The sequence below is a fragment of the Takifugu flavidus genome, chromosome 8 (genome assembly GCF_003711565.1).
Source record: "Takifugu flavidus isolate HTHZ2018 chromosome 8, ASM371156v2, whole genome shotgun sequence".
Classification (NCBI taxonomy): Eukaryota; Metazoa; Chordata; class Actinopteri; order Tetraodontiformes; family Tetraodontidae; genus Takifugu; species Takifugu flavidus.
In genome coordinates this window covers 12,004,377-12,032,367 of record NC_079527.1, presented here as the reverse complement: position 1 = coordinate 12,032,367, position 27,991 = coordinate 12,004,377, and the positions used below count along the sequence as shown (strand labels likewise).

Sequence of the window (27,991 nt, the reverse complement as noted above, 5' to 3'; positions counted from 1 at the left end):
ACCTGCAGGAGGGGCCAAGGGGGTCGGGTGCATTGTGTTTTGGGTAGCAGCCGGAGGCAGGGACCTTGGCGGTCTGATTCCCGGCTGCACAAACTGGCTCTAGGGACATGGAATGTCACCTCTCTGGTGGGTTCCAAAAGAACACAGAAAGGTAGAGAGAGAACCCACAACTCTAAACTCAGTCTTAAGATTTAGTCACAAGGCATCTTTCTTCCTCCTCTTCCTCCTCTGTTTCTTCATCCCTCGTGCGAGAACGGAGGTGAGCAGCAGGGTGTCGGCGTGCACTTCTTCATCGTCCGACTGGATCACAGGCGTGTCAGCTCCGCCCACGCTGGTGTCACTTGAAGTGGAAGACGTGGAGGAGCTCCGTGACTTGGAGCCGCGGTGGACCTCGTTTTGCCGCCTCAGAGGGGCGCGCTCCCTGTAGAGCACCTCTGCATCTTCATACTCCTCCCCTTCGTCCTCTTCTTCATCCTCAAGCTCTGTGGGCAGAACGGTGTCATTTTTCAATCTTTCAATCAAACCGTGAATCAGTTCCCGTGAAAAATACCAGAAGCACGCTATTGCTCAAGGTACAAGATCAAAAACTGCACACAGCTGCAATCACATTCTACACGGACAGATTGCGCTACTTTGTTAGTCATGAGGTTAAACACACACCTGAGCCAACATTTTGTAATTATAAGTCGCTTCGATAGCTGAGGTGTGGTCAAACGCGTTTGGAATGAACCAGGCCGTTGGGGGGCACGATGAAAGATGGTTCCCATATGTGTGGAAACAGCCCGACGAACTCATAACAAAATCAAAATGCAGGGGTTACGTCCAACAGCGCTTCATCTCTATTTACTCTATTCTATTCACTAAAATGTCAAAGTAAATGCCAGGATTAAAAACCAGTCTCTGCGCAGTCTCACTGGTTAGTTGTTGATGGTTCAGGTGCCAAGTTTCGTTGTTTCATCTCAAGATGTTTTCATTTTTCCGAAGTCTATGACCACCCATTGTAGAAACTGCACAATCTGATTTGCCTGTATTGTCAGTCTTGGTATTTAATCTAAACATCAACCTAACATGCCTCATGATACCCTAAGCTCATTTGGAAAAAAAATGTTTTCTTCACAATATATGTACATATATAAATATATATATACAGTTAGAAAAAGACCGTCGTTTTTACAGGAAAACGCTGGCAGCTGGGGTTACCAGAGAATTCCTGTAAAAAAAACAACAACAGGACAGTAGATAAATTTACAAAGAAAATATGTAAATGGTTTTACAGTGAATGCCAAGGCTGAACTGTTAATTCTACAAAAAAAATCTATCAATTTCATGGATCATTGTTGTATATACAGTAAATAGATCATTTCCTGTACTTTTTACATGTAACTACTTATTATGCGTCAATAAATTGTAAAATTAACGTGGAACTATCAGGCAAAAAACTATTTAAACTGGTAGAACAGTAAAACTTTGCATGTTAAATGGAGCTGTTCTGTATATTATACATACAAGCTACTCATTATATGCAGTAGCTGTATGTTTTAATAATCAGTTTAAAATGATTAGAACTACAACACCAAAAAAATGCAAAAATACATCATGATAAAAGACAAGAGAATATCACTTTTAGGAAATTTATTGAACAGCCATTGTGATTAGTTGCAAACAATTAGATTCACTTTTTCAAAATATAGAGCATGCAAAGACGTTGGGGTCCAGGGTTGTGTTGCTGGTGTCTTCCTGCAGTGGCGTGGAGGAGCCACTCATCAGCCACGGCTGGCGCCGCAGGCAGACGCACCTGCGGGCTCTCTTCAATCTACCGTGCCATTTAAGGACAGAACTCCCATGTGTTGTGGCTTTAATGCTTTGTTCTGCCTGTTTCCCTTGCGTCTTCCCTGCTTGTTCGAGGTCTCCATGTCGTCTGCTGGACCTGCGAACGTTCACCGGTCCTGCGGACAGCACGGGGACCTCAACCGTGCCGGGAAGACACCAAGGACACAAAGGCAGTCCTCCTGGACTGCAGGAATCTCAGGAGTCCGATTCTGCACGTTCGCAGGTCCAGCAGACGACATGGAGACCTCGAACAAGCAGGGAAGACGCAAGGGAAACAGGCAGAACAAAGCATTAAAGCCACAACACATGGGAGTTCTGTCCTTAAATGGCACGGTAGATTGAAGAGAGCCCGCAGGTGCGTCTGCCTGCGGCGCCAGCCGTGGCTGATGAGTGGCTCCTCCACGCCACTGCAGGAAGAAACCAGCAACCCAAACCCTGGACCCCAACACAAAGAACTTCAAGCGTTGGCTCTTTTTAACTGCTGAACAGACAGTTACGGGTCATACTTTATCTGTGTTATTTTTTGCTAAAACATATTCTATTTGAGTAATTGAAGATAGACAAGATTTTTACAATACTGTGGACATTGTTGGATAACAAGGACAACAAGCAGGTGGCAGAACCTCTTCATAGAAAGTTACAAAATGCACCTTTAAAACAAAACTTGCATGTTGTACATTTAACAAAGTGAAAATTAACAGCACCTCTTCTCTAGGAGTCAACACAGAGTCCTTGTTTAGCCTTCACGCCACTCATGATCAGCGAGATCCTGTATCAGGGTCAGAACTAGAGGGTTCACGTTGAGACGACGCTTTGAGTTTTTATTCTCTACTTTGGTTCCTTTTTCTGGGTTTATCAAGAAAAAACACCTGTAGAATAAAAGCATATAAAAACATATTAAGCATTTTAATGAGTTAGGGTTAGGGTTACCAAACCCAGGAAATGTTTACTCACCTTTGAAGAAACTCCAGTGTAGAAGCCAGCTCAGATGGATAATGGATGTTGAAACAGTAGTAGCTCCCAAACATTAGCCACAATGCAGAAATGAAGGAAGAGATGTTTGTGTTGACAAGGTTCCGATCCAGACTCAGCATGTACCTTGTTGAGGAATAGCAGGACTGGCCTAGAATTTAACAGGTTATATTAATAAGTGCATGGTGGTCATAACTCAGTCACTCACATAATAAATTCAGACACATATGCAAGAGACTTACCACAGACGATAATAGTGGGTGTCAGAGGCACCTGCCCTAGCTCAACCTCTTCTGCCAGACATGTATCGTCTACATGGAAGAACATGGACTCCTCCTTCTCGTCAAAGTAGCTGAGCAGAAGCAGCAGCATCTCCTTCACGTCTTCTGAGCAGCCACTCTGCTGTCCCCGCATCCTCTGAAGCCTTGCATAAGTTTGATGGAATCTCTTGCTCTTGTGGACACAACTGTGGTCAAGTAGTTGAGAAGCCTTTTCCCCTTCAAATCCAAATTATGTGTCAATGTCTCTTTGATGTCAATATCAGTAAGTTCTTTGAAGTGGACTATCATGCCAAGTTCGTCAAACAAAAATGGCCACTCCTCTCTAAGGCAATTGATACTTTTTCCCTGGTTGACATGTTGACGCTGTGTGTAAAAAGTGGACTTCATCAGACTGTTACCTCCCTCCTTTGAATTGGCATCTGAGTGTTGGTACATATTCTGGAGTTTTTCCATCTTTTGCTGCTGGCCCACTTGAGTTTCTCCAATGGGGAGGAATTTTACATTCCAATTAATGCATCCATAAGTGTCCTGCATTGCTGCTCTTTCTTCTAATGGGACCACATCTGTGTCTGAGTCATCATCCCAATGCTTTCTTTTTCTTATCTTGGTTGTTGTTGTTGTGCGCTTCTCATTTTCAATCCTGTTTTGCAACTGCTTGACGATGGAATAGTAGCCAGTTCCAATAATATCACCCTCTATTATATCTTGAAGTGACTTGGGATATTTTGCCACCATTTTTTTTGCAACGTCAGTTGCATGCCTTTCACCCACATGACGGCATTTCCCCATCATCTCAGCCACGACAATCCGGACCATTTGCCTCCTCAGCCTCGGGCTTGGCCTTCTCCCCAACTCCAAAGAATGGATCAGTTCCTCAGGAAACTTACTCCATGGAATTTCAAAGTTGTCATCCCACTGTGTGTCAAGTCCTGGGCTACCGGAGGAGGTTGATGATGAACTTTGCGGTGAAACGGTGTGCAATGACAGCGAATGGGTAGACGAAGCTTCCACAGATGATGGTGAGCTTTTCTCAGGAGTTAGGTCTTTAAATGACAAAAATAAATAAGATTACGATTCACACTGTGCAATATTACCCAACATCCATATTTGCTTGTGAATTTGGATACTTGTGTGGTGTTTTACATACATTTCTGTTTCCAAACAGAAAGAACCTTTCTGGCTTGTACAGGTTTTAATGCTTTCATCAAATCAGCCTCCGTCACGAAGCGTAGATCATCATAGATCTCAACTCCAATAGACTCCAAGTGGTCTTTCAGGATGTTTCTGTCGACTGCTGGAAGTTCTGGTAAGACTTCCAGTATGGCATCATCTAGGAAGGATTGCTCCAAGTGACTCATATTTGTACTAAAGAATGTAACCAACAGACCAGAAAAATATGCAGTGCATAAAGTTAACAGAGCAGAAAAAGGCATCAGGTTACACATAATGTCTAACTATTTATACTGAGAAGTGAACTTTAACTGAACTTTATTTTGCCACAATACTGTGTTTTAATGGAATGACCTGGTAGCCACCAAGGATCTACCAAAGGATCTACCAAGGATCCTTCTACCAAAGGATAGAAATCAGGCAGGTCATTAATGTTGATACAGTGTAACCCAAGACTGTCCTTTGTCACAGAATACAGATGGTATTCTGAAGGAAGATGCCTTTGTAGATATCCATCAAAACATACACAGATGTGTCATTTTGAATCAAGATGAGCAAAAGCTTGCCAAACTCCATACAATCATCATTTCTGTACACGAGAAACTGTCCTTTTTTATATGCAGTGCCTTTATACTCAATGTCTGTGGTAACTGTGGTTTTGATTCCTGAAAAGGTTAACACCTTGACTGCATGTTTAATAGTCTTACTGTATAGGTTTGGATAAAATGGACAGCTGTCCTTCACTTTCAGCAGTTTATTGCATTCTTGCCCAGCCAAAAGATAAGCCTGATACATCTGATGACGCTCTGACAATGTTTGACAAATGTTTCTGAAGTTTTTTAAGTGTCACATCTTTTAAAATAACTGTGTTTACTTTCAAACCTTAGCGTCCATAACCTAATTAATGGACCAAATTTCAACAACAGTGCTGAATAGTGGCGCAAATAGTGGTGCTTGGGTTTTAGTTGAATTTCAGGAAACAACATCTTTCTCATCTCCAAATATTCTTGGAGCAAAATGTCAAGATATGCTATCTGGGGCAAAGAAATATTCTGAGCACAAATAAGATCCACAATATCTTTTAGTTGGAGAGCCAACTGCCATACTTCATCCTCATGGTTTTGCACTTTGTCACCAATCAAAACTGGTAGTAACCTCAAAAAGTTCCAGTTTTGAATGGCTTGTCCTGATAACTTGTCCCCATCAGGTTTGACAGCACATGGCTTTGTGAGTGCTTCAGATCCTTTGTATTTAAACTGTTTGATTCGTCTGTTTAAGAGTGAGTATGTGAACCATTGTTTCTTTCTTTCCCTGGGCTGCCACCTTATCGTGGTGGAGGGGTTTGCGTGTCCCAATGATCCTAGGAGCTCCGTTGTCTGGGGCTATATGCCCCTGGTAGGGCCACCCATGGCAAACAGGTCCTAGGTGAGGGACCAGACAAAGCGTAGCCCAGGACCCCCTAATGATGCTGAACAACATTGGTGCCAAGTTTCCCTTGCCCGGATGCGGGTCACCGGGGCCCCCTCCTGGAGCCAGGCCTGGGGGTGGGGCACGTTGGCGAGCGCCTGGTGGCCGGACCTCTGCCCATGGAGTCCGGCCGGGCACAGCCCGAAGAGGCAACATGGGACCCCCTTCCCGTGGGCTCACCACCTGCAGGAGGGGCCAAGGGGGTCGGGTGCATTGTGTTTTGGGTAGCAGCCGGAGGCAGGGACCTTGGCGGTCTGATTCCCGGCTGCACAAACTGGCTCTAGGGACATGGAATGTCACCTCTCTGGTGGGAAAGGAGCCTGAGTTGGTGCGCGAGGTTGAGAAGTTCCGACTAGATATAGTTGGCCTCACCTCGACGCACGGCAAGGGCTCTGGAACCAGTCTTCTTGAGAGGGGTTGGACTCTCTACCACTCTGGAGTTGCCGATGGTGAGAGGCGACGAGCAGGGGTGGCAATTCTGGTTGCTCCCCAGCTCAGTGCCTGTGTATTGGAGTTTACCCCGGTGGATGAGAGGGTAGCCTCCCTTCGCCTTCGGGTGGGGGGACGGATCCTGACTGTTGTTTGTGCCTATGGTCCAAACAGCAGTTCAGCGTATCCACCCTTTTTGGAGTCCTTAGAGGGAGTGCTGGAGAGTGCCCCTTCTGGGGGCTCCCTCGTCCTCCTGGGTGACTTCAATGCTCACGTTGGCAATGACAGTGTGACCTGGAGAGGTGTGATTGGGAAGAACGGCCCCCCTGATCTGAACCCGAGTGGTGTTTTGTTATTGGACTTCTGTGCTCGTCTCAGATTGTCCATAACAAACACCTTGTTCAGACATAAAGGCGTCCACATGTGCACTTGGCACCAGGACGCCTTAGGCCGCAGATCGATGATCGACTTTGTGGTTGTGTCATCGGATTTGCAGCCACATGTTCTGGACACTCGGGTGAAGAGAGGGGCGGAGCTGTCAACTGATCACCACCTGGTGGTGAGTTGGCTCCGATGGTGGGGAAGGATGCCGGACAGACCTGGCAGGCCCAAACGTGTTGTGAGGGTCTGCTGGGAACGCCTGGCAGAGTCCCCTGTCAGAAGGAGCTTCAACTCACGCCTCTGGGAGAGCTTTGACCATGTCCCGGGGGAGGCGGGGGACATTGAGTCCGAGTGGACCGTGTTCCGTGCCTCCATTGTTGAGGCAGCTGACCGGTGCTGTGGCCGCAAGGTGGTTGGTGCCTGTCATGGCGGCAATGCCCGAACCCGCTGGTGGACACCAGCGGTGAGGGATGCCATCAAGCTGAAGAAGGAGTCGTATCGGGCCTTACTGGCCTGTGGGACTCCTGAGGCAGCAGATGGGTACCGGCGTGCCAAGCGGAGTGCAGCTACGGCGGTTGCCGAGGCAAAGACTCGGGCATGGGAAGAGTTCGGTGAGGCCATGGAGAACGACTTTCGGACGGCCTCGAAAAGGTTCTGGACCACCATCCGGCGTCTGAGGAGGGGGAAGTCTGGGCTTCTCTCCTTAGGCTGCTGCCCCCGCGACCCGACCCCGGATAAGCGGTAGAGAATGGATGGATGGATGGATGGATGTTTCTTTTTTATAATGTGCTTCAAGTACAGTGCTAGATCATATGACAACACTCCTTCAAAAAGGTCATGACCTAAACATGGTGGGAGACCAGGCTGGGATACGTGAAAAGACTCAAGGGAATTAAAGATAGAGTTTACCTTTATTCCTCTGACGTCTTGGATGTTTTCAGCCTGGAGATCAGCAATAGCTGTGTCATACGTCTCTCGGGTGCATGGAGGACCACAGGTATTCGGCTCAGCCTCAAACTCACTTCTTGTGATCTCACAGTACCTACAGAAATATCGAGAGCGATTGAAGTTCTCTGTAAACCCACCTATGCAATGAGAACCCAAGTTATCCCCAGCAATGCAGTAAAGACCTGCTTTTACAGTTTCTCCATCGACATTTATTCCATTTGTCTCCAATGATTTCAGGTCTGCTAACAACTCAGAGAAAACACTGGCTATTCCAAAATGCTTAAAGTCATTCTCAACACACAATACTAAAAACATATAATCAGTATTTGAGCGCAAATGAATGGGTAAACTTGCTAATGAAAGATAGACTGCAAGGACTTTGTGTGTCTTTTTAGCAGAGCCTAGCGGATTTACAACTTCAAATGAATCTTGGTATAAAATGAGTTTTAAGCTTTTAGGGTTTTCATTAAAGAACTGGTTACATTTGAAATTTTGACCATCATATAAATCTGTAAAAACCTCTGCATCGGGATCTCCAAACTGTTGCGACTGTACATTCCTCCATAAATTTGACTGTAAAAAGTTCTTCAGAGTTTCTGCCACTGGTATGTAGTAAGCAAATTTTGGTTTCATGTTTTCATCTATTCCCAATGCCACTTCTTGGGGCTCTGTGTATTTAAAAAGTTTTGTGAATGATTTTTTTTGTGGATGATTTCTGGTGTACACTGTTCTTAATTGTCCCTGATGACATGCAGAGAACAAATCTGACTCTTTAATGCAGTCACAGATTTTAGTGATTGCTTCATCTGATAGGCTCATATCATTTTTTAATACAGAACTTACTTTTGTAATTGTGTAGGCTTGACCTAACTCGTGCACATTTTGCATTTCCTCAACAATAGTCTGTATAGTAGAGGCAGGAATAAGCAGTTGTCCTTGTAGTTTAAGGTAAAAGAGACACATGTTTCTGAGAAAGGACTGAGAATCATTCTCTGGCGTGTCAATTGTTGCACTCACTGATGGCATGGCATCATGTGTGTGTTCTGAATCATCTGTAGTGGCAATGACATTTGGGGGCTGAGGGCAAGTTTCCCTGTACATGTCAGCAATGCCATCAGGGGAGCATTCTTTATGATTCCTACACATGTGAGAAGTAAATGTGGAATTTTTTGTAAAAACATGCTTACAACCACTTACTGGACATGACACAGACCTGCCTTCGCCAATGTGATCCTTTAAGTGTGACACTAGCTCTTTCACTGTTTGAAAATGGCGGACACACAATGAAACCGCACATTTTAAATCCGCAACAACAGAAACAGCTTGTGGCTCAAGTATATTGTGCGCACGGTAAAAATGGCCCTTGAAAGCCGAGTAAGTAGTAAAGGTTTTATTACAGTTGGCGCCAACACATTTGAAAAGACAGCGTGGCTCATTCCTATGCACTCTGCAATGTTGCACATAGCATCTTAATGTAACCAATTTCTTTTTACAAAAGACACAGGTGATCATTTTTAAAATTTCAAGTGTTTGTCTGTCTCTTTCTGCTTAATAATTACGAACTGACGTACTTTTTGCAATATGGAGAATTGCTAACTTACGCCATTTGCTATTAGCACACATTTTTGCTAGGTCTCCCAAAGAAAGTAAGAAAACTTACCGTGCAAACTTTAGACTTTCCAATTGCGCAGTCACTCCAGACCCTGCAAAATCTCGTATGTAGTGTGTCGATTTTTTGTAAAATCTTTTGAAATGAAAAATTTCTGCGATTTCTGCTCTGTTCCGACCCGTTCGCGAGTGGTGTCAGTTGTGTCCGTCAACGTGGAGTTCGCGCCTTTCACGTCTTTCCATCATTATCCAATCAGAGACGAGCTTAACCCGCGCAATTTTAAACTCAAAAAAATAAGTATCGGAAGGAGGCGGCTTTATTGCTCAGGTATCAGCCTCTGGAGAGAGGCGCTGTTAGGTTGAGCCAGTGATGACGATGCACTGCCCATTATGAGTATTATGAATATTGTGGCTTTCTATTTGAATTATTATATAAATAAATATTATTATATAAATAATAATAATTATTGTTGTTATTGTTGCTATTATTATTATTATTAACATCAATAATAATAATGGGCTGTAATGCATTAAAATTTAAAGACAAAAAATATATAAAGCAAGGGTTAAGATTGAACAGTACAATAGGCTATACTAAAAACAATGTCATTATAAGTTTATAATTTTAAAAAATATAAATAGATTGGCAGTAAACGGTTTCACGTTACAATGAAATTTTGTGTGAAATCACATTTGGTTGACCTCAATTAACATAACTTCATCAATGTTAAAAGGAATAATTTTGCTAAAAGGACAAACTTGTGAAGGGAATAACATATAGTTTTTGTATTTAAAAAAAAAGAAGACTAAAACAATAGTTTTTGCAATATTTGCATGTCAATTTATCAAAGTTGCTTTGTTATGAGTATTGCAGTATTTCCCGGTTTCTTTTGCCAATATTTGTAATTTTAACAAATAAATTCCATTTAAATCACATATTGTTGTAGTAAATCTAACAAAAAGTTCTGTTTCATAGTTTACAAAATTTCACAGTGAAAAATATATGTATTTGGGGTTACAAGATTTTTTTGTAGGGATTTTACAATGTTTTTATGTACATTGACAAAATCTGTAGCGTGGTGACCTGAAAACACTAACCCTATGTATTCCTACATTTTTTCAGACTCACCTGGTATTGGAGAGGTCAGGGCCCCATCATCTGCCCCAGAGCCCGAGTTTAGGAAAACATCCAGGGCTTCCTGGTCGGAGATGTCCATTAGGTCCATTTGCTCCAGGACGTCCACGTTAACCTCCATCGAGGAGATGCTCCCCATCGGAGCTGCCGGTGACAAGTGAAGATGAAAGAAGGTCACTATTTCTGTTCACATTGGGTTCACATTTGGGAGAATTCGACGCCACTCACGTTTTTTGCAGTCAATTTGAAGGTGCGCAGAGGGCGGGTAGTTGTCCATGTCGTGCTGGTAGACCTCTTCGTGGAAGCGCTGTCTCTCCTTCAGCCTAAGGTGCTGTGCCGAATCATTGTCCAGTGCTGTCTCGGAGTTGTCCGCTTCCGCTGATCATCCAAATAGGACACATTTAGCTATAATATGTAAACTTGGACAGGTTCTAGTTATTGTTTTTCTGGAAGTGACCATTCTGCGTGACAATACAAAAGGGTGTTAACAAATATGAGAGCATGTGAGGCTGAATCTGACTGAGGCCTGTATGGCTGATCTGGTTGTGTAACTGTGCTGCGTCCCTCTCAGTACAAACTGCGCCTTCTCCCGCTGGGCTCCATGAACTGACACATTGACTCATGTCACAGCTCCCTCACCCTCTTCCTCTCTCTCCCTCTCTCATTCCCATCATTCTCTTGTGCCACTGGACAAGCCTGACCTGAAGCGCACACAGCTGCATCCACGTGTCTCCGTCTGTCTTCGTGAGAGAACGGCATATATGTAAATCAGTGAGTCGTCTGCATAACCTGTGAGTTGTCTAGATGTAGAGGGGGGTCTCCATAAAATAATACAGCACTTGTTGAGTTTAGTTCAGGCTATTTGAAACATGACCAATCCTCTTTCCCGGGTCAGCAGGAATCATCTGTTCTGCCCCTCTACCATCACCATCAATGCAAAGCACCTGTCCGGTGGCTCATTTACCGCATTCCGGGGACGTATTCATGCATGAAAGTCTGATTGAATTAACTCACCAACAGGTGTGAAAGGTCTGTACATGTAGGTGCAGCTGCCACAAACTGTGTTACGTTTCAGAAGACCAAACGAGCTGTTCTTTAGAATTCTGTGACATTTACGGTCTGTGACAGGACCTCTGCCCCCACCGAGTAATCCCTGCTCCATCTCAGCCCACGCTGGAATGTAATTACCTAGGGCTCACTGTTATATAAGAAGGGTCCAGTCCTTCATCTGCAGCCGCTCTGTAGCGCGTGTGGTTTACCCACATATGTGATAGGAGGTAAGAAAAAATACAGAAGGAAAAAGGTGACAGAAGGGTGAACCTTCTGTTTGTTGTTTTATGGGTAGTGGAGATGACGTAATCTGCTTTTGTGCATGTGCGTGTCTCAGCCAACTACAACAATCCGTTAATGACATGTTTGCTCAGGGTTTGCGGAGGTGTACAGGAATAACATTTCACTCAAATCGAACCTGAAGTCATTTGCTGGATGTTCCGCCGTCTTAGTTTGGGTGACAATCAGTCAGTTGACCTTTTGGATTTGGGCCACGGTTAAGGTTAGAGTCAGGATATGGTCAAACAATGCTCCAATCACCTCACACTCCATTTTGACTTCATCACTTCTGTGTCTCTGTCTTCCGTGTGAAAGCGCCTCATGACTGTGTGCGGTTCAGGGTTAAGAGGTACGACTCGAGCTCAAGCACATGATTTCTTCATCCTTCTGATCCTTTCTCCTCTGCTCCCGATAATCCACACAGCAATTCCACCTTCTTTCATCGTCCAATTTAAGACACCTCTCAGAGCGTTTGCCCCGGTTCACTAGCTAACATCAGCTTTGGGTTTCGATGTGATTTTGCATGATTTGGTAAGAAAACACTGCTCTTCTGCCTGAGGACGAAGTCGATCATCAGTCAGAAACTGTCCGATTTACAAAGAAAGAAAGGAAGAACTGTTGTTGTTGACCCAAGCGGTCACATGGCTGAGCACCCCGTGCCCTTGCGGCAACAGTGGAGACATCCCATGATCACCTCTGGGTGTTTTTCTGCAGAAACAGAGGCTGCATGTTTTCATGTGAATGAAAGCGGCAGTAAATTAGTCGTGCTGCACGGCCACTCACCCTCGACAGGCCATCTATTGTAAACCCCACCCCCTTCTTGCCTGCAGCCCCCAACTCCCAGTGATGGTGTCAACGAGCTTTTAGCAGAGCGCTCCCACATCGTTTTCCCGCAGAAGCCTTCATTATTTACAGAACCAATCACTCACCTCCCCCCCGACCCATGGTGGTCCATCAAGAGGGAGTCATTTATGAGTGACATCACTGCACCGCAACAGGAACCCCCCCCCCACCACCACCACCTGCCGTGCTTTCCCCTCTCCCACCACACACAGCCATGTAAAGGGAGGTAAATCCAGAATCTAAAGCAAGAGGATTAGCCCCATGCTTAGAGTAGGTTTAGTCACTCCGCTCTCACTTTTTGGTTTCTTGGCAACCCATTCTGAGCAGAGCATTTCCTGGACAGTCCCACTGCTGGTGCCATTAGAGACATCACTCAGGGTTAAATACAGAGATGACCCCCAGGCGTGTCCATTACTCCTTGTTTAGATCAATCAAAACAGAGCTTTCAGTAGCTTCCACTCACAGACTTCCTCTCCCCTCTCCGTGCAACATACCATAACCCAAACAGTGAAACGGCCTGAAGGGTCAGAAATACTTAATTTGTTCAATTACGAAGACATGCAATGTTCCTCTGGCTAGCAGGTAGCACTTAACATGTCTCCTCCTGTTCTATGTAAAGGCTGCAGTCAGAGTTGTCTCATCACTGTGATTAAAGATCAACATTGTGGCTCCTGTCACGGCTGTTGGAGGTTAAAGAAAAAGAAAGGATGGACTCTGTGTCAGGCTGCAATTTGCACGCAAGGACATGTCGATGGTTACACAGTTCTTTTATAAAAGTTGCATTAGGATGAATCTACTGTATCCCAACAAAGTTTCCCACGGGGTATTTTTCCCTGAGCGGCTGCAGCCTGGACATGAATGAAATAAACACACGAGCAGAATTCAGATGGAGGTCAAAGCCATCTGAATCGGGTTCAGACCCTCCGGAACCGTCCGCCTCTGTGCAGTCATGCAGCGGTTACTTACACGCCAGACGCCTGCTGTGGTTGGCCGACCCAGAGGAAGACATGATCCAAGGGAGGAGGATCTGTTTTTAGGTTCTTTATTTTCCTGCCTTATGAGTGTGTGCTGGAGCGTCTCCCCCCTTCAGGGCTCCGGGGCAGGAAGCTGGTGTGTGTGCCGGCTGGTCATCTGGTCATGGCATCCACCGACTTTGGCACCACGACTGCCACAGACGCCACACTCACATCACACTTCGCCCAGCGTTTCTCTCTCTCTCTCTCTCTCTTTCGCTCTCCCTCTCTCTTCTTTCTTGCTCTGGTCTGCTCTGCCTTTTCGCTGCGTTCAACGACCACCCCCCGCACCCCCCCCCCCCCCCCCGCCACACACACACACACACACACACACACACACACACACACACACACACACACCACCACCACCACCCCCCACTTTCAGCTAGCCTTGGCTATTCTTTCAAGGTTTCCTTTCACACTCTCCTCTCGGCTGCCTCACACACACACACACACACACACACACATGTGCTGGGTTCCTTCAGACAGGCTCAGCAGGGTTGTAAGGGCTTAGTGATGGGGGAGGGATGGGGGCTACGGCAGTGTGGCCTGTACCAACTGATGACACTGAAGGGGTCTGCAGAAATGTTCAAGGAAGGAGGCTGATTAAATGAAATGTTTTGCTTGGATTCCTAAAGGATACGAACAAAAAAAAGTCCTAAATGTGTTTTCTCACCCTTGAAATGTGAGGGAAATGATGCAGCTCGGGAGGTCACATGGTGCAAATTAAAGATAGAAGCAAGTTTTCACCAATAAAGGAAGATGTTGGGAGAGCGACTGTTACGCAACTGGAACTGACTCACATGTTTATTTTTTAGACAGTGTGTGTGTTGACTGCATAGATTTGAAGGAATAAGTGAGGATCGCACACGATAAAAACTGGCTTCATTTCAGGTTTTAGCGACTATCCCGTCCTTCAACTGTTAGAAGGGTTGTGTTTCCCGTGCAGGTGCCGAGACGCTGCTTGGTGGATTAGGAATTCCCGAGCGCTCGTTCCTCTGATGAAACACTGTTGCTGTTTTGTATTGTACATATTGTTTTCCCAAGCAGGCCTTGTTTCCAACCCGTGTCACAGCCGTGCAAAATTAATTACAGCAAATTATTTCAGCGACACACTTGCTATCAAAACATTGGACTTTGCTGGGATTTAATCCGTGTGGTTTTGGATACATTTTATTGGATATTTAATTATTATTATTAGTGTGCAATATATCATTAATGCCTTTAAATTAAATGGAAAAAAAAACTATTGATATTGCTTTAGGTAACGCAGCTTACCTGAACACACAGCAGCAAAACAAAAGGTCAGAAACACTTTTCACAAACTAATTGGGATTGATGGAAGAGAGTAAGGTATTAAAATAAATAAATATTGATGTTGAAACCAAGCAACAATCTTAAGTGGAAGCCTACAGATATACACATTACTGCACCTGACCAGCATGGGGGTTAACAAGCACTTAGACCTCACTCCCCCTTCCCTAATAAAAGGCTTCTAACGGCCAATTACATAACACTTGCCAGAGCCTGCTCTATTTTAACCTCTAATGTCACGGAGGAGAGCGATGCAGACTTAAAAGAATTAGGTGTGATGTGGTTCTCGGCTGGCCCTGGTCTCTAGTCACCTCCGAGGCAATTAGTGATGCTTTCACAGGCAATCGGACAACGCAGCACTCACGCATCTCCGCAGAAGCGCCTCTGCTCGTCCTCATAAGTGTGTTAACGTCGGCCCCTGCTGGTCAAACATGGGCATTACACCTGTCCCTCTTCCAGTGACTTCCTTTACCATTATAATGCTGTTTTGCCCATTAAACCCTTCCCCGTGCTCATTATGGGGTGCAACAACTCAAACCATCATCATTTGAAGGTTTTTCTTGTCTTATTTCAACACCGGATCTGGTTGTTCCACGTGTTGTCAGCCATCAGACCGGTTGTAGCTCCGAGCTGCGCAGCAGGTTCCAAACACAGACTGGTTTCATTCAAATAGATATACAGCAGGGAAATTCCAATGACTGTTACACCCTGTTATTGTGTGTGAGCATTATTGTGTGTGCACGCATGTGTGTGTGCGTGTGTGTGTTGGGGTGGGTTGTTGCTCTGTCAGCTCTGTCAGCGTTGGCTTCCTCTTTGAAACAGTGTTGTCTCATTTTTTTTAGCATCATCTCTGATGTGGCTTGTGAGTCAGGCTGTGGTAAACTGGTACAAACTCAAACACACACACACTCACTCACCCGCGTGCGCGGTGACACGTGTTAACATCCACACACTGCGCTCATGACCATAATTCATTCTGCTGTCCCACCAGCTTTGAGGAAGCAACAAACACTCATGCAGCACTCAGCCTCAGCAACATGGCGAATACATGTTGTTTTAAAAAAAAAAAAAAGAATGAATGAAAACTTCCACTTCCTCACAGCCGCACCAGACGGTAAATTTATAACTTTATTAGAAAATATCACATTGTGCTGTGTGGGGATATTCTGGAGGGGGGAGGTCACCATGGCAACAGACATCTGAGCGCTAAAAGCACAGACTTGCACAGCTGCCTGCTGATGCTGGAGCTCCTGCTTCTGGAGCCCAGCCGGTCTCCTGTCGACTGAAGGTGGCAGGACGGAGCAGCAGCAGCAGAGCAGCAGCAGCAGAGCAGCAGAGCAGCAGCAACAGAGCAGCAGCAGAGCAGCAGCAGCAGAGCAGCAACATAGCAGCAGCAGCAGCAACATAGCAGCAGCAGCAGAGCAGCAGCAACAGAGCAGCAACAGAGCAGCAGCAACAGAGCAGCAGCAGAGCAGCTGCAACAGAGCAGCAGCAGAGCAGCAGCAGCAGAGCAGCAACATAGCAGCAGCAGCAGCAGCACAGAGCAGCAGCAGCAGAGCAGCAGCAGAGCAGCTGCAACAGAGCAGCAGCAGAGCAGCAGCAGCAGAGCAGCAGCAGAGCAGCTGCAACAGAGCAGCAGAGCAGCAGCAGCAGCAGAGAGCAGCAGCAACAGAGCAGCAGCACAGAGCAGCAACAGAGCAGCAAGCAACAGAGCAGCAACAACAGAGCAGCAGCAGAGCAGCAGCAGAGCAGCAGAGCAGCAGAGCAGCAGCAGCAACAGAGCAGCAACAACAGAGCAGCAGCAGAAGCAGCAGCAACAGAGCAGCAGCAACAGAGCAGCAACAGAGCAGCAGCAACAGAGAGCAGCAGCAGCAGAGCAGCAGCAGCAACAGAGCAGCAGCAGAGCAGCAGCAGAGCAGCAGCAACAGAGCAGCAGCAACAGAGCAGCAACAGAGCAGCAGCAACAGAGCAGCAGCAACAGAGCAGCAGCAGAGCAGCAGCAGCAACAGAGCAGCAGCAGAGCAGAGCAGCAGCAGCAGAGCAACAGCAGCAGCAGCAACAGAGCAGCAACACAGAGCAGCAGCAACAGAGCAGCAGCAGAGCAGCAGCAGCAGAGCAGCAGCAGCAGAGCAGCAGCAGCAGAGCAGCATCTGTGCTGTGTACACCCATCAGAGGTGTTAATCAGGCTTTGTGAGACCAGAAAGTTGCCAGTATCCCACTTTTCCCTGGGCTGTTGGAGCTTTTGTGTAAAGCTGAGCTTTGTCTCGCCAGAGCTGATGAGGAACTCTGTGCTGACTGACAGCCTCTTTCAAACAAGCGATGAATGCAGCCACCGACGTGGAATATTGAAATATGACATTCTGCCTTCCTGTTGCGCTCTCTCTCTCTTTCTCCCTCTCTCTCTCTCTCTCTTTCTCCCTCTCTCTCTCTCTCTCTCTCTCTCTCTCTCTCTCTCTCTTTCTCTCCATGTTGCAATCTGTTGTTTACTCCTCAAGGTCTCAAATTTAAAGGTTCTCTGGTTCTTAGCCCGTGCCGGTCGCCCAGGCTCTGGCCGACCACTCCTGGGGTTACCGTGGCGGCCTGTGATGTCGAGCGAGTGTTTTTCTAAATGAGATCCAGTGAGTCATGAGGAGAAAACAGCCTGCCTGCTCCGGGTGACTGACAGTATCGCTTTGACTCGCCGAGCCTGGAGATGCTGCAGACGTGAAGCAGCCACTGGGCTTCTTCTTCGAAGATGATTTCCTTAGTGGGGCGAAACAGCCCACAACAGGGGCATAAAGGGCATAATAAAGGGCATAATAAAGGGCAGCTGCAATAAGGTGCGTCCTGCCCATAATAGGAAGACAAACAAGGAAGCCGCTATAAGAAGCCATTTGTTTCTACTTTATGTCTCCTTGACGGTGGAATGTATAATGTTTCATGCCTGGCAGTGAGCTCAGATTTGAATATCCGCGTACGTGCGTGCACGTATGTGCTGCATGTGGGAATATATGCATGAGTATGTGAGTCACGCACCGCTATCCAGGCCCCTGGGAGTGGAGCTCTGATGCCCGTCTTTCAGCTCCTCTCCTGCACACTGAACCCAGTGAACCTTCTGCTGTTTACACTCGCCTGCTCCTCCTATTCACTCGTCTCTATTTATCTCTCTCTCTCACTCTCGTGCTCTACTCTTCTCTCTCTCCATCCCCCTGCAGTACATCTCCCCTTCTCACGCACTCGCCGAACTCCTGTGTTCTTCCACCATCCCTCTTTATGCGCATCCACCTCTGCAGAGCGACTCTGGCTCGACACAGACAGCGTCTCAGACGCTCGGCTCGCCACTGCGCGGCCATAGGTCTTGACAGAAAGGACGTGGACGCGCCGCAGCTCTAAATTCCACGTGGAGCTAAGGGCTGACGCGATCAGAAGTCGCCTTTGTTCCGCCACGCTGCTGTCGGCCTCCGCCATCGCGTCCGTTCACCCCCCCTCTGGTGACGCAGCTCCGTCAGGTTGCACAAAGTTGAATCACAGCAGCAACTTTGTCTCTGCTCTGTTTGGGCTTCACAGCTCCTGGATGGGAGCCTGTGCTCCAGCCTTTAGGGATGGAACACCTCTGAGAACACCATCCGCGGCTCCTCACGTCCGAGTTCGTTTGGAAGTGGAGCGCGCTGTTAATATTTGTTGGCGGACTCCGGCGGAGCGGGCAGCCAGTGTGTGAGGTGCGGTGTGTAGCATGTGAAACCATGCGTGCGCGTGTGAAGATGCCTAAGGAGTGCGAGCTGCTATAATGGGCATTATAAGTCACAGGGTTCGTTTCCACGCCACTCGACCCTCTTAGGCCGGAATCATGCGGTGAAACGAGGCGCTTTCCCGCTCCGGCGCACACGAGTCAAGGAGGGGATTTCAATTTCCCTTCCTGTTGTTCCTGCGGGAGCAGCGACTTCTCTCCAACTGGTACGTGCTGCGAACGCCTGTCCTGGTCACAGATGGCTCGGGCAGACTGTAAAAAAGAAAGAAAGAAAAGCTAATCGGGTATCAAACCAGCAGAAACGGAAAAAGCGCCTCCGCTCTGTGTCTCATTCATTATTCACTGCCAGCAAATGAAGTTGGTACAGTGGGAGCAATCAATTATAGATGAGAGAAGGTAGGTGGAGGAGAGCGGCTGAAGAGGATTCAGAAAAGGCCTACCTTGCATGCAGTAGCACTCTAGCATGTCCGAGAACCTGCATGCACACTCAGGCAATGGGCCAAGAAGGCCTCCCGGGATGTTGCGCAAGTGTGAACGTGCTTCCGCCATGCAATGCTAGCATTTGCTTGATAGCATTTCAGCGTTATATCTCTGCTGGCCCCTTGGTGGCTTGTGCGCGCCTTCGTGTTGCGGCTCGATGCACCGCCATAGTCAAAGCGAAACTGTTTTGGGTCTTTTTAGAAGAGTCGAGCAACAATCATCATGTCCCCGCAGAAGGTTACAGCTTGCACTGAAACCAGGATATACGATCGGTCCAGATGCAGAGTTGTAAACGCCGCGCGCTCACGGCGACACACTCATCGTTTTCACGCCGTAATTATTCCATAACGGTGGTTTTTTCAGCCTGCATCAGTACCGTCAGCTCGACTTATTTAATCAGTGATTTTAATCTATCGTCTTGTTTTCAAAGAGGCTCCAATCATCTCATTTCATTTCGGGGACTTTCCTGGGCAACCTTAGAGGCAAAAAAGATGGTATTCTTGTGTGCCATAGAGCTGGTTTCACAACTCCAACCTGATGCACACAGTGGGGCTGTCCCGTAACGCACACACCCACACACACTTTTCAGATAACACGCCACCACTACGATTGACATTTTTACCCATTTTCTCAGTTCTGTTTTCTCCAAATCCTCCAAAGTTGCGCACGGGGCCTCCGAAGAGGCCCGGGTGATTGTGACTGGGCAAAAAAAAAAAAATGAATTAGAGAAACTGTTGTTGAGTCTGCTAATATGTCAGTCAGCTTGTGTGTCGTTAAATGTCAGATATAAGCTTCTGCTCTAATCGTGCTATCTGCAATGTGTTTATGTCGCCGTGTATTTCTGCGTGTGTGTGAGTGTGTGTGTGTGGGTAGGGAGGCTGTTTGATGTGAGTCATATCAGAACCCAGGCCGGTTTCTCTCACATGTGTGTGGGACGCATCCAGATGGCTCCACAGGACGGCACAAATGTCACTCTGATAATGAGACAACAGGATCTGTTGAGATACAGGTAGCAGAGCTGTGATGGCAGCTCTCTCTCTCTCACACACACACACACACACACACACACACACACACACGCGCGCGCACTCACACACAGAGGGAAGAAAGAAGAAATAATGATAGTTGTGGCGTTCTAAGGCACACCAGAGAAGAAGAACCTCTACATTGTTAGCTTCCGCTAGCCTGCTCTAAACAACAACTTCCCCTCCCCCCGGGCCCTGGTCCTGCAGCTGGGCCGGACACGTGGAGGGAGAGTCTCCCGAGCGACGGCGTCTCACCGACAGTTACACATGCAAGTGTGAAATCAGCAGTGTTGCTTATTCATTTCCCCCCCCCCCCGGGAGCCTCCGACTGCCCCGTCGAGCCCGCTTGGTTCGCACTTCTTCTACCTCCTGCATTTAAAAAAGAAGAACCCATTTTCGCGTGCACACCCTGCGGACTCTTGCTCACACGTATCGACTTTGTCTCTGTCCTCGTCCGACCTCTCCAGGGCATTTGGTCGCCGCTGTCAGAACCTCCAGCGGCTCGGTCGCTGCGCCCGCTCACACCGACCCACAGATCCTCGTCGCGTCCGTCCGCCGTGTTTGTTGCTACCAAACACTCCGCTGCTGGCAGCAGATCGCCTCTGCGGCGATTTGTTATAGTGACAGGAGGTATTTTTAGCCCGAGAGGAGAGACTAATAATGAGGCAGGAAAGACAGAGGGAGATAAAAAGGAGACGAGTACTGAGGAGGGAGGAAATCGGAGGAGTGAAATCCGACGGTAAACCAAAACCCAACTGGATGTTGCTGACTTGCAACTCCCGTTTAGAAGTCAGGCGATATGCGCGGCGTTACGCGCTCGCACACCCAGTCAGGCCACCTCGGGTCAGGCAGACGCCCGTAGAAACGGGGGCCGGGCGGTCGCTACGCTCGCGGTATCTCCAAAAGAGAGGAGGAATTTCAATCGATATTTGAAAAGCAAGGCAGAGGTCAGAGTTGCCTCGGAAAGTTTTTGCTGTAAACAGCACGTAGGAGTCCGACACTTTAGAACAAACCTATGTCCTGATTTTCTTTGTTCCATTCATTCTGAAGGCCAGACTAATTGTCTTTCTTTGGCGTTGACGAGCCTTAATCTCTGAAGCAGTTCTAGTAATTTCCTATGTAAATATAGAGGCGGAGGCCCCTCCCCCACCTCCAGATAAGAGTCTGACAGCTTCACTCAGTAAAAAGTTCACCCTAAAGCTCGCTGGCTTCTCACACAAGGCTCCCCGATAAGGCCACAGATGGAGAACAGGCTGGGTTCTGCCAACTCTGACAGTTTTTGGACCTTTCGAAGTTCTAAACAGTCAACTGGGAGGACGGCCGGAGGAAAGGATTCGGACATAAGGTGGAGCGAGTGAAGCGCTGAGAGTTGTAGACAATCTGCTTTGGCAAATGAAAGTGACGGGACCTCTGTGTAGCACGATTGCCCCCCCCCCCCACCCCTCTGCCTCTTTTCTCTGGTTTGCTCCCTGAGTCAGCACTCTGCCTCGGCTCCAGTTTCCCCACCCCGGCCTGCCTTCGGGACACCGTTAGGACATCACCGCCTGTGTGTGTGTGTGCATGCGTGCGCGCGCACGTGACCCATTCGTGAGTGGCTCCGTGCGTGCCTCTGTCGGCGAGAGCGACTGACGCGTTTTACGCACGTGGTCCGATGCAATAGGATATTTTTCACTTTGCGATTAACCCCGGGTATTTTGGTCTGCCCCGGCGTATCGCCCATCGTGCCGGCGCATCATAAAAGATGCACGTTTCCTCTGGCTCTTTCAGAACGGCCGCGATGGCGTTTGCGTGTTGTAGCGTGCGCGCTTGTGTGCGAGGGAGCCGCGGTTCTACTAACATGGCCCCCGAAATAGCAAAGTGGAGAGGTGTGAGGTAAAAAAAGGAAAGGACACTTTAGCAGAGGAGTAACTGACACGGGGTGACTCACACTCCTCTCTCTCGCTCTGACACACGCACACACACACACACTCACATACTGTATAAAGTGTACACAAATACACAACACACAGAATTTTCTTTTACACGTTATCACTTCGGCTCGCTTCCACATCGCAACAATGCCAGCAAATTCTGTCAGATGTGATCAGCGTCAGGTTTAATTGGCCCTCGCCGCACTTTTATAGCGGTTTTAGCGACCTTTGACTCAGTATAATGGCGACCTTTGAGCACGTGTATTCCTCTTCCTCACGACGGAGGCCTGCTGTTATACTTCCAGCTGGAACTAGTGTTCAAACAGCCATGTGAAACACGCGGTGGACCGTTTTTGTTCAATCAGACCTGTCACGGTTGATGACAGCCTGAATTTGTAGCTCTGTTCCTGTTATTGCTATAAGGAGGAAGAGCAGGTGACGTCTGTGTGTGTTGGGGGGGGGGGGGGATCACGAGGTTCTCCTATTCTCACTTTCATTCTGCATTCATCCATGGAACACGTTGTGATTTACTCTCTCCTGTCCATCGTTGGCCCCTCCAGAACCGTGAATTCCAGCCTTCTGTCCCACCAGTCTGAGATTGTGACGCTCCTGCTGCGTTTATGTGACTTTAAAAATGCCTGGTTTGCCCCAGCGCCGGTTCATTTCAACCCTTTCTGTTTCAGTCGCCCTCAGCCGGTGGCGTTTGGTGCAAAACCTCCCGCTCAGCAGAGAGCAGAGCGTCTCTGTCCCGGCTCCGTGTGACCTGATGTTTACAGGAGGCTGCCGCGCGAATGCAGAAGTGAGACCAGGAGAGAGAGAAGGAGAGAGGAATTGATACCGGGCCGTTCGCTCGCCCTGCCCGGCAGTCACATGCGTGCAGGAGCACGGCCGCACCGTGTGACCGGTGGATAAATGATCACAATCTCCACGTTTGCAACAGTCAAACCGCAACTCTGCGATGATAACGAGAGTTTGACCCGCGTTCAGGTTTCACAGCGGAGCTTTTCTCACAAAGTTTTTGCTGACACCAGTAGGATGCCGTCTCATTATACCTCCGGGCTCCTTAAGATGTAAAGCGCCTTTATGCGGGTATCTTACGTTCTGCAGCCGAAGAGCAGCGAGGAATCACAACGTGTGGTCAAAGGTCGCGAGTTCCCCACCACGAGTGAAACAAACGAAGCGAGGAGGCTGAAAACATTTATCAGAGTATCTGTTAATTACCTACATAAATTTGATGATCTTAATTGGGCTTTTTATGGCTGCCGTGGTGCTTTCGCTGCCCTCCAGGCCTGGTTAATGTCACATATCTATCTGTCTGTATCTACCTTCGAAGGGGCCAAGAGGTGATGATCTGGACCATGAGGCAATCAACGTCTCACTTCACATTCAGCTCAGCAGGAGCCGGTTGTGGATCCCAAGTCCATTACCTAACTGCGCAGTGATCCGAGCCGTGTAAGCCGCTCACGTGACCCAGCCTGGCTCCACACGTTCAGCCCTGAACCTTCTGTAGGTCAAACTGCTTCAATTCTTTTCAAACACTGATAAAGCCACCCCCTTCCCCCCTTCCTTTAAATTCTTACATCTGAGAAATAAATCTGGCATTTTAAAGGAGGGGAGAGAGGTTGTTCTATGTTAGGATGAGTAAACTGTAATAACCTGTGTAGTTCCGCACACACTTTCCTCCAACTTTCATTTCTCACAAGCGGCGTGAGTTAAAGGAAGAGTCCCCAGAGGGTTTATGTGAGATCATATGCTATGGGAACTGGGGCAGTATAGTAAAACACACACACACACACACACACACTCACACAGAGCACATGATTCTGGCTACGTTATGCAGGACATTCCCAAACCTCACAGCGGTTTCACAATAGAACGCTCGAGTGGCGTTTTGTTGAGTCACACTTGAGAGGAAAGCACATGATGCCACAAATCACGACCAAGTGATTATGCAAAAAATAAAGGGGGGGGGGGTGGCTGGATTATTGTGACAGTGAAGAGAATGCGTCACGCACGACCGCTCAGGCGCGAGCCTCACCTTTCAGGCCCCTCGTCGTGATGCCTTCACTTACCGCTGAATACCTTTACACATTGCCCCCCCCCCCCACACCCCTGTGGGATGCGATTGGCTGAGGCGCAGCAGCGAGTGGTACGAGCCATGGGCTGGCCCATTCCTCCGCTCGAGGGAGGTTAATGAGTGAAGCTGCTGGGCTATCAGCCAAGCATGAGCAGCAATGCTCAGGCTCCCACAATGAGCCTGACTGTATTACCACTGAACTCCATCTAATTATACACTCCCAGGGAGAGAGAGAGCGGTGGGGGGGGGGGGGGGGGTATCAAGAGTCATGGTGTGTCACAGATAGAAAGATCCTTACTAAGAAGGATGAGGGTTGAGTGAAGTTGTAAGGATGAGACAGGAGGTGTGTCTCCGAAGGTGAGAGAAGGAGGCTGGTGGAACAATCAAGTGAGACAGGGAGGGGGAGAGAGAGAGAGAGAGAGAGAGAGAGAGCACTCACAGAGAGAGAGAGAGAGAGTAAAGAGGCGTTTAGAGGGTGAGAAGCAGGAGAGGCAGGAGGAGGATGAAGGGAGGGAAGGCAGAACAGTAGCGAGGAGGAGAAGAGCGGCAGTGTCAGAGCTGGATATTCCTCTGCTGCGTGATCCAATGAGAGAAGTCTCTGCCGCGCCGAGGCACCCGGAGAGGTATGTGACCACATCACTTCCTCTCACGCTCCTCCATGTGCATGTGTGTGTGTCTGCGTGTGTGTGTGTGTGTGTGTGTGTGAAGGGCAGGTGTGAAAGTAACTTTGAATGACAACAAGCAAGAGTGTGTTTCATTTGTCAGGGTAGATTTAATAGGTTGTGCCCGCATGTGTGTGTGCTTGTGTGTGTGTGTGTGTGTGTGTGTGTGTGTGTGTGTGTGTGTATGTGTGTGTGTGAGTAACCATGCCTTCCCTGACTGTCAGACACTCATGTAAGTCGGCACCTGTATGTGGGAGTGTTTGCGTGCAAAGGGAGAAAATGACAGAGTTGGTGTGAAGGAGAGTGTGACTGATTAGCAGATAAATGTATCAGACAGACAGACAGACAGACAGACAGACAGACAGACAGACAGACAGACAGACAGACAGACAGACAGACAGACAGACAGACAGACAGACAGAGGTCCATCACTCACAGATCAGGACTTTCAGAATTAGAGCAGCGGGTTTAAATAGCCCTGGTCCAGAGATAGCCAGATGCCCCGGAGGAGCCTGCTTAAACTGGAAGGGACAGATATGAGGTTTGGTTTTGAGGGGGGGGGGGCTTTTTTTTTATTAAATGAGGAACAAGAAGAAAAATAAAATGGTGAAATAAAAAGTGAGAATAGTCTGGTGCATCTGGTGGGGAGGAGGTGGTGATGCAGGTGTGCCTGACGCGTGTAACGCAACTTCACGCCGCCCGCGTGGAGCCAGCCAGCAACACCTTTAATTCTTAATTACAACTTTACAACACATCGCAGCCGCGGGCTTAACTGTTTACAGAGCCGCCGTATCCTCCTGGAGATGCAGGGGGGGTGTTGGGTTTCACATCCCTCCTCATTTCTCGCCTCTCTCCGTGGGAAAAATGGCATGGCTGCGTGCGCGATTGTGATTATGTGTATTCCTGCTGCAGCCTGCCGCACTCGTACCCTATACGCTGCATATGGGGCGACGCTGCACATTCAAACGCATCTCAGCTGTAGAACATTCATCAACAAACGCCGTTATTAGTCATAAAGTAGATCCGCCTGTCAGCAGTGGAAATATCGCAGCCCGTCAGAAATATTCTATCTTGAGGTCGTTTCGCCGGTGCCTTCATGTACCAGCGTCCTGTTGCCGCTTACGCTTTCCAACCGCAGAGACGAGGGGGAAAGAATCTCTCAGTGTGGCCTGATAGAGTCGATCAAAAGGAATCGAATGGGAGAATAGCGCAGCATGTTCCCTCCATCCTGTGTTTGTGCGAGGGCTGTCACCCTGAAGAGCAGAAAAGGCCTCTTGAGAGGGAAGGTTGAGTGGCTGCTGGCCCTTTAAGAGGTCTATTTTTACAGGGGCACGCTCAAGCACGGAGCGAGGCAGTGGCACACAGAGCCTCCATTGGCGCCGCCACACTTGTGTGACTCCGCACAACCGGGCTGGGACTCGGTCCCTTAAAACTTGGCCGGACCCACTGAAGGTGTGCGCCTCCTTTCGCATGCTAGCGGGTGGGGGGGGGGGGGGGGGGTGATCTCTCTGAAGGCTCAGTGCGATAATGAGTGGGAGCCTGTAATAAAGACACCCTTACACACACGACACACATGTGCCAAGATTCCCACATACTTGTTTTGATATGCAGATAGCTATGAAAGAAATCTGAAAACATCCGTGCCCCCTTCTTACAACCACATGATGCACTTTAGTTCACTCGCACCCCCGCGCTCCTCGAAAGAAAAGCACATTCCAGAACAATTTTACACAATCCGCGCACTCCTGAGTGTGCGCGGCGCTGTGCACCCACGTAAAAGAAATTACTTATACATCCTCAATATCTGGACCCAAAATAATCTTCTCCTTATGCAATCTGGACGTTATATAATGCGCGGCCTGTCATTATCACAGCGCTCCTTCACGCCCTGCTGTGCCTCTCCACCTACAGCAGCGCGCACACACACACACACAGACACACACACAGACCCTACACCTTGTGTTGACAGTCATATACTCTACTCTAGCACTCTCACCCACGTCGAGTGTGTGCTCTCAAATCGCCAGCCAGACGAATGAAAGGGGAAGACAAAGAGGGAGAGTAGGTGGGGAGACGAAAAGTGAAAGCTGGAGAGCACATTCATGCGTTCAGGTGATTATGGTAAACGCGTGAGCAGTTTAGGGTCGGCGAGTTGAGTAAATTCCCCGTCTTTCTCCTCTGATTCAGACCAGCAGGTGTTGGAGGTTATCTGCGGCACCGATGAGGCTCGTTTGTGACCTTGCTTTCATTTTCATCCTTTTCTCGTCTTCCTGGAAAGCCTGAGTCACAGTAAACGCGCGATTTAGAAGTGGTTTGAAGGTAGCTAGCATGTCGCGTGTTTTTTGCGAGATATTAGGCAATTTTGAGCGGACAGGGGGAAAAAAAGAGTGCAAACGCACGCCACCTTCACAAGTCACAGCACACACGAGCGTTTCAACTTCTTAAAAAGTTTATCTGATGACTGGCCGGCTCCGACCGTTCACTACCAGGATTTAGACTAAGCTAATTAAAGGGCACAGTAGGTGATCTTGGTGCACGATCAGCTAATGCAACAGTAACTTCAGAAAGATGCCGTAAAATGGCCTCAAAGTAGCGGAGTTTGCATCACGGCTGCTCCGACGAGACGTGCAGGTGGGAACGCGATGGGGAAGTTTGCCTCGAGACGGCGGGACGCCGGTTCGGTTGACGTCGCTCTTGTCTCCATATCAGGAGCTGCAGCGTGTTTATCTGTTCCGCCGCTCCGGGGACAGGAATCATCCCAAACAGAGGCAGGTGTGTGAATACGGTCGACGCCGTGCCAGACGGCGTCGCCGTAACAGACGCACCTGCCGGCTGAGGTGCGCCGCGGGGACCGCCGTATTTCAAACGAGGCGTTTAGGGTCTCCTCATCATGTGGGGGCAGACGCCGCGGCTTATCAGAAGGCATTTCTTCACTCTCTATGTCCAAACTGATCACTGAACCTTGGCTCCGTGACCCCCCCCCCCCCCCCCCCGCGTTTCATGCCTCCTCCTTGTCCTCCTCCACACTTCATCCACAACAGGGGTCGGCGACTTTTTGACCTCCCCGCCCACCGCTAACGCCCACGCGTCTTCAACCGGGCCCGCCTGGCGAAAGCACAAGGTTTAGGTTTCACTCTGCGCGGAAAGAGGAACATTCGAGACGTCTGCTCGGCTTCACCGGTGTCCCGGAGTCACCTGCCCCCCCCCCCCCCCCCCCCTCTAAAATCATGGATATTAGAACCAGTGAGCGGTGTCATAAACCACGCACTGAGTAAACGGCCGCGTGGGCACGGGCGGCGGATGCGGCGCAGGAGCCGCGACAGTGAGGGCTGAGTATAGAAACCTCGCCTTGAATAGCAGCAGGATAAAGGTATTCTAGACAGTAGCTAT

General features: G+C 48.4%; 3 protein-coding genes across 5 annotated transcripts in view; 1 reads left to right on the top strand and 2 right to left on the bottom strand.

Annotated features, from left to right (window-relative positions):
• Positions 1-174: 174 nt before the first annotated feature.
• Positions 175-13,703, bottom strand: LOC130529633 (dysbindin-like). Its single transcript, XM_057040072.1, has 4 exons — positions 13,360-13,703; positions 10,450-10,599; positions 10,216-10,365; positions 175-482 (listed from the first exon to the last, which is right to left on the bottom strand). The coding sequence occupies exons 1-4, from the start codon at positions 13,400-13,402 to the stop codon at positions 196-198; spliced, it is 630 nt and encodes a 209-aa protein (XP_056896052.1). The 5' UTR covers positions 13,403-13,703; the 3' UTR covers positions 175-195.
• LOC130529631 (uncharacterized) lies at positions 3,508-8,667 on the bottom strand. Of its 2 annotated transcripts, XR_008951627.1 has the most exons (3): positions 7,440-8,667; positions 4,231-4,448; positions 3,508-4,126 (listed from the first exon to the last, which is right to left on the bottom strand). XR_008951627.1 is itself a non-coding variant. In XM_057040070.1 (2 exons), the coding sequence occupies exons 1-2, from the start codon at positions 8,622-8,624 to the stop codon at positions 4,410-4,412; spliced, it is 1,224 nt and encodes a 407-aa protein (XP_056896050.1). In that variant the 5' UTR covers positions 8,625-8,667; the 3' UTR covers positions 3,508-4,409. The 2 variants fall into 2 exon arrangements, 1 of the variants encoding a protein (XP_056896050.1); XM_057040070.1 differs by having other exon boundaries at positions 3,508-4,448.
• Positions 10,256-27,991, top strand: part of zmp:0000000926 (uncharacterized) — a 26,725-nt gene continuing 8,989 nt past the window's right edge. The window contains exon 1 of one of the 2 annotated variants that reach the window (XM_057040067.1): positions 10,256-10,394. The gene's annotated coding sequence lies outside the window, so the exon portion shown is untranslated. Of the gene's footprint in view, positions 10,395-24,386; positions 24,563-27,991 lie in introns of those variants that run through there. The other variant, XM_057040064.1, reaches the window with a different exon arrangement.

What these genes read in the sequence shown, in the direction of transcription:
- LOC130529631 (XM_057040070.1), bottom strand. Translation starts at nt 8,624, where the DNA reads ATGTGTAGGAATCATAAAGAATGCTCCCCTGATGGCATTGCTGACATG. An exon ending in AAGACGTCAGAGGAATAAAG is followed by an intron (nt 4,449 to 7,439) that starts GTAAACTCTATC and finishes TACATTCTTTAG; the next exon opens with TACAAATATGAGTCACTTGG.
- LOC130529633 (XM_057040072.1), bottom strand. Translation starts at nt 13,402, where the DNA reads ATGTCTTCCTCTGGGTCGGCCAACCACAGCAGGCGTCTGGCGT. An exon ending in CCACAGCAGGCGTCTGGCGT is followed by an intron (nt 10,600 to 13,359) that starts GTAAGTAACCGC and finishes TTGGATGATCAG; the next exon opens with CGGAAGCGGACAACTCCGAG. An exon ending in CCTGACCTCTCCAATACCAG is followed by an intron (nt 483 to 10,215) that starts GTGAGTCTGAAA and finishes TTCTGCCCACAG; the next exon opens with AGCTTGAGGATGAAGAAGAG.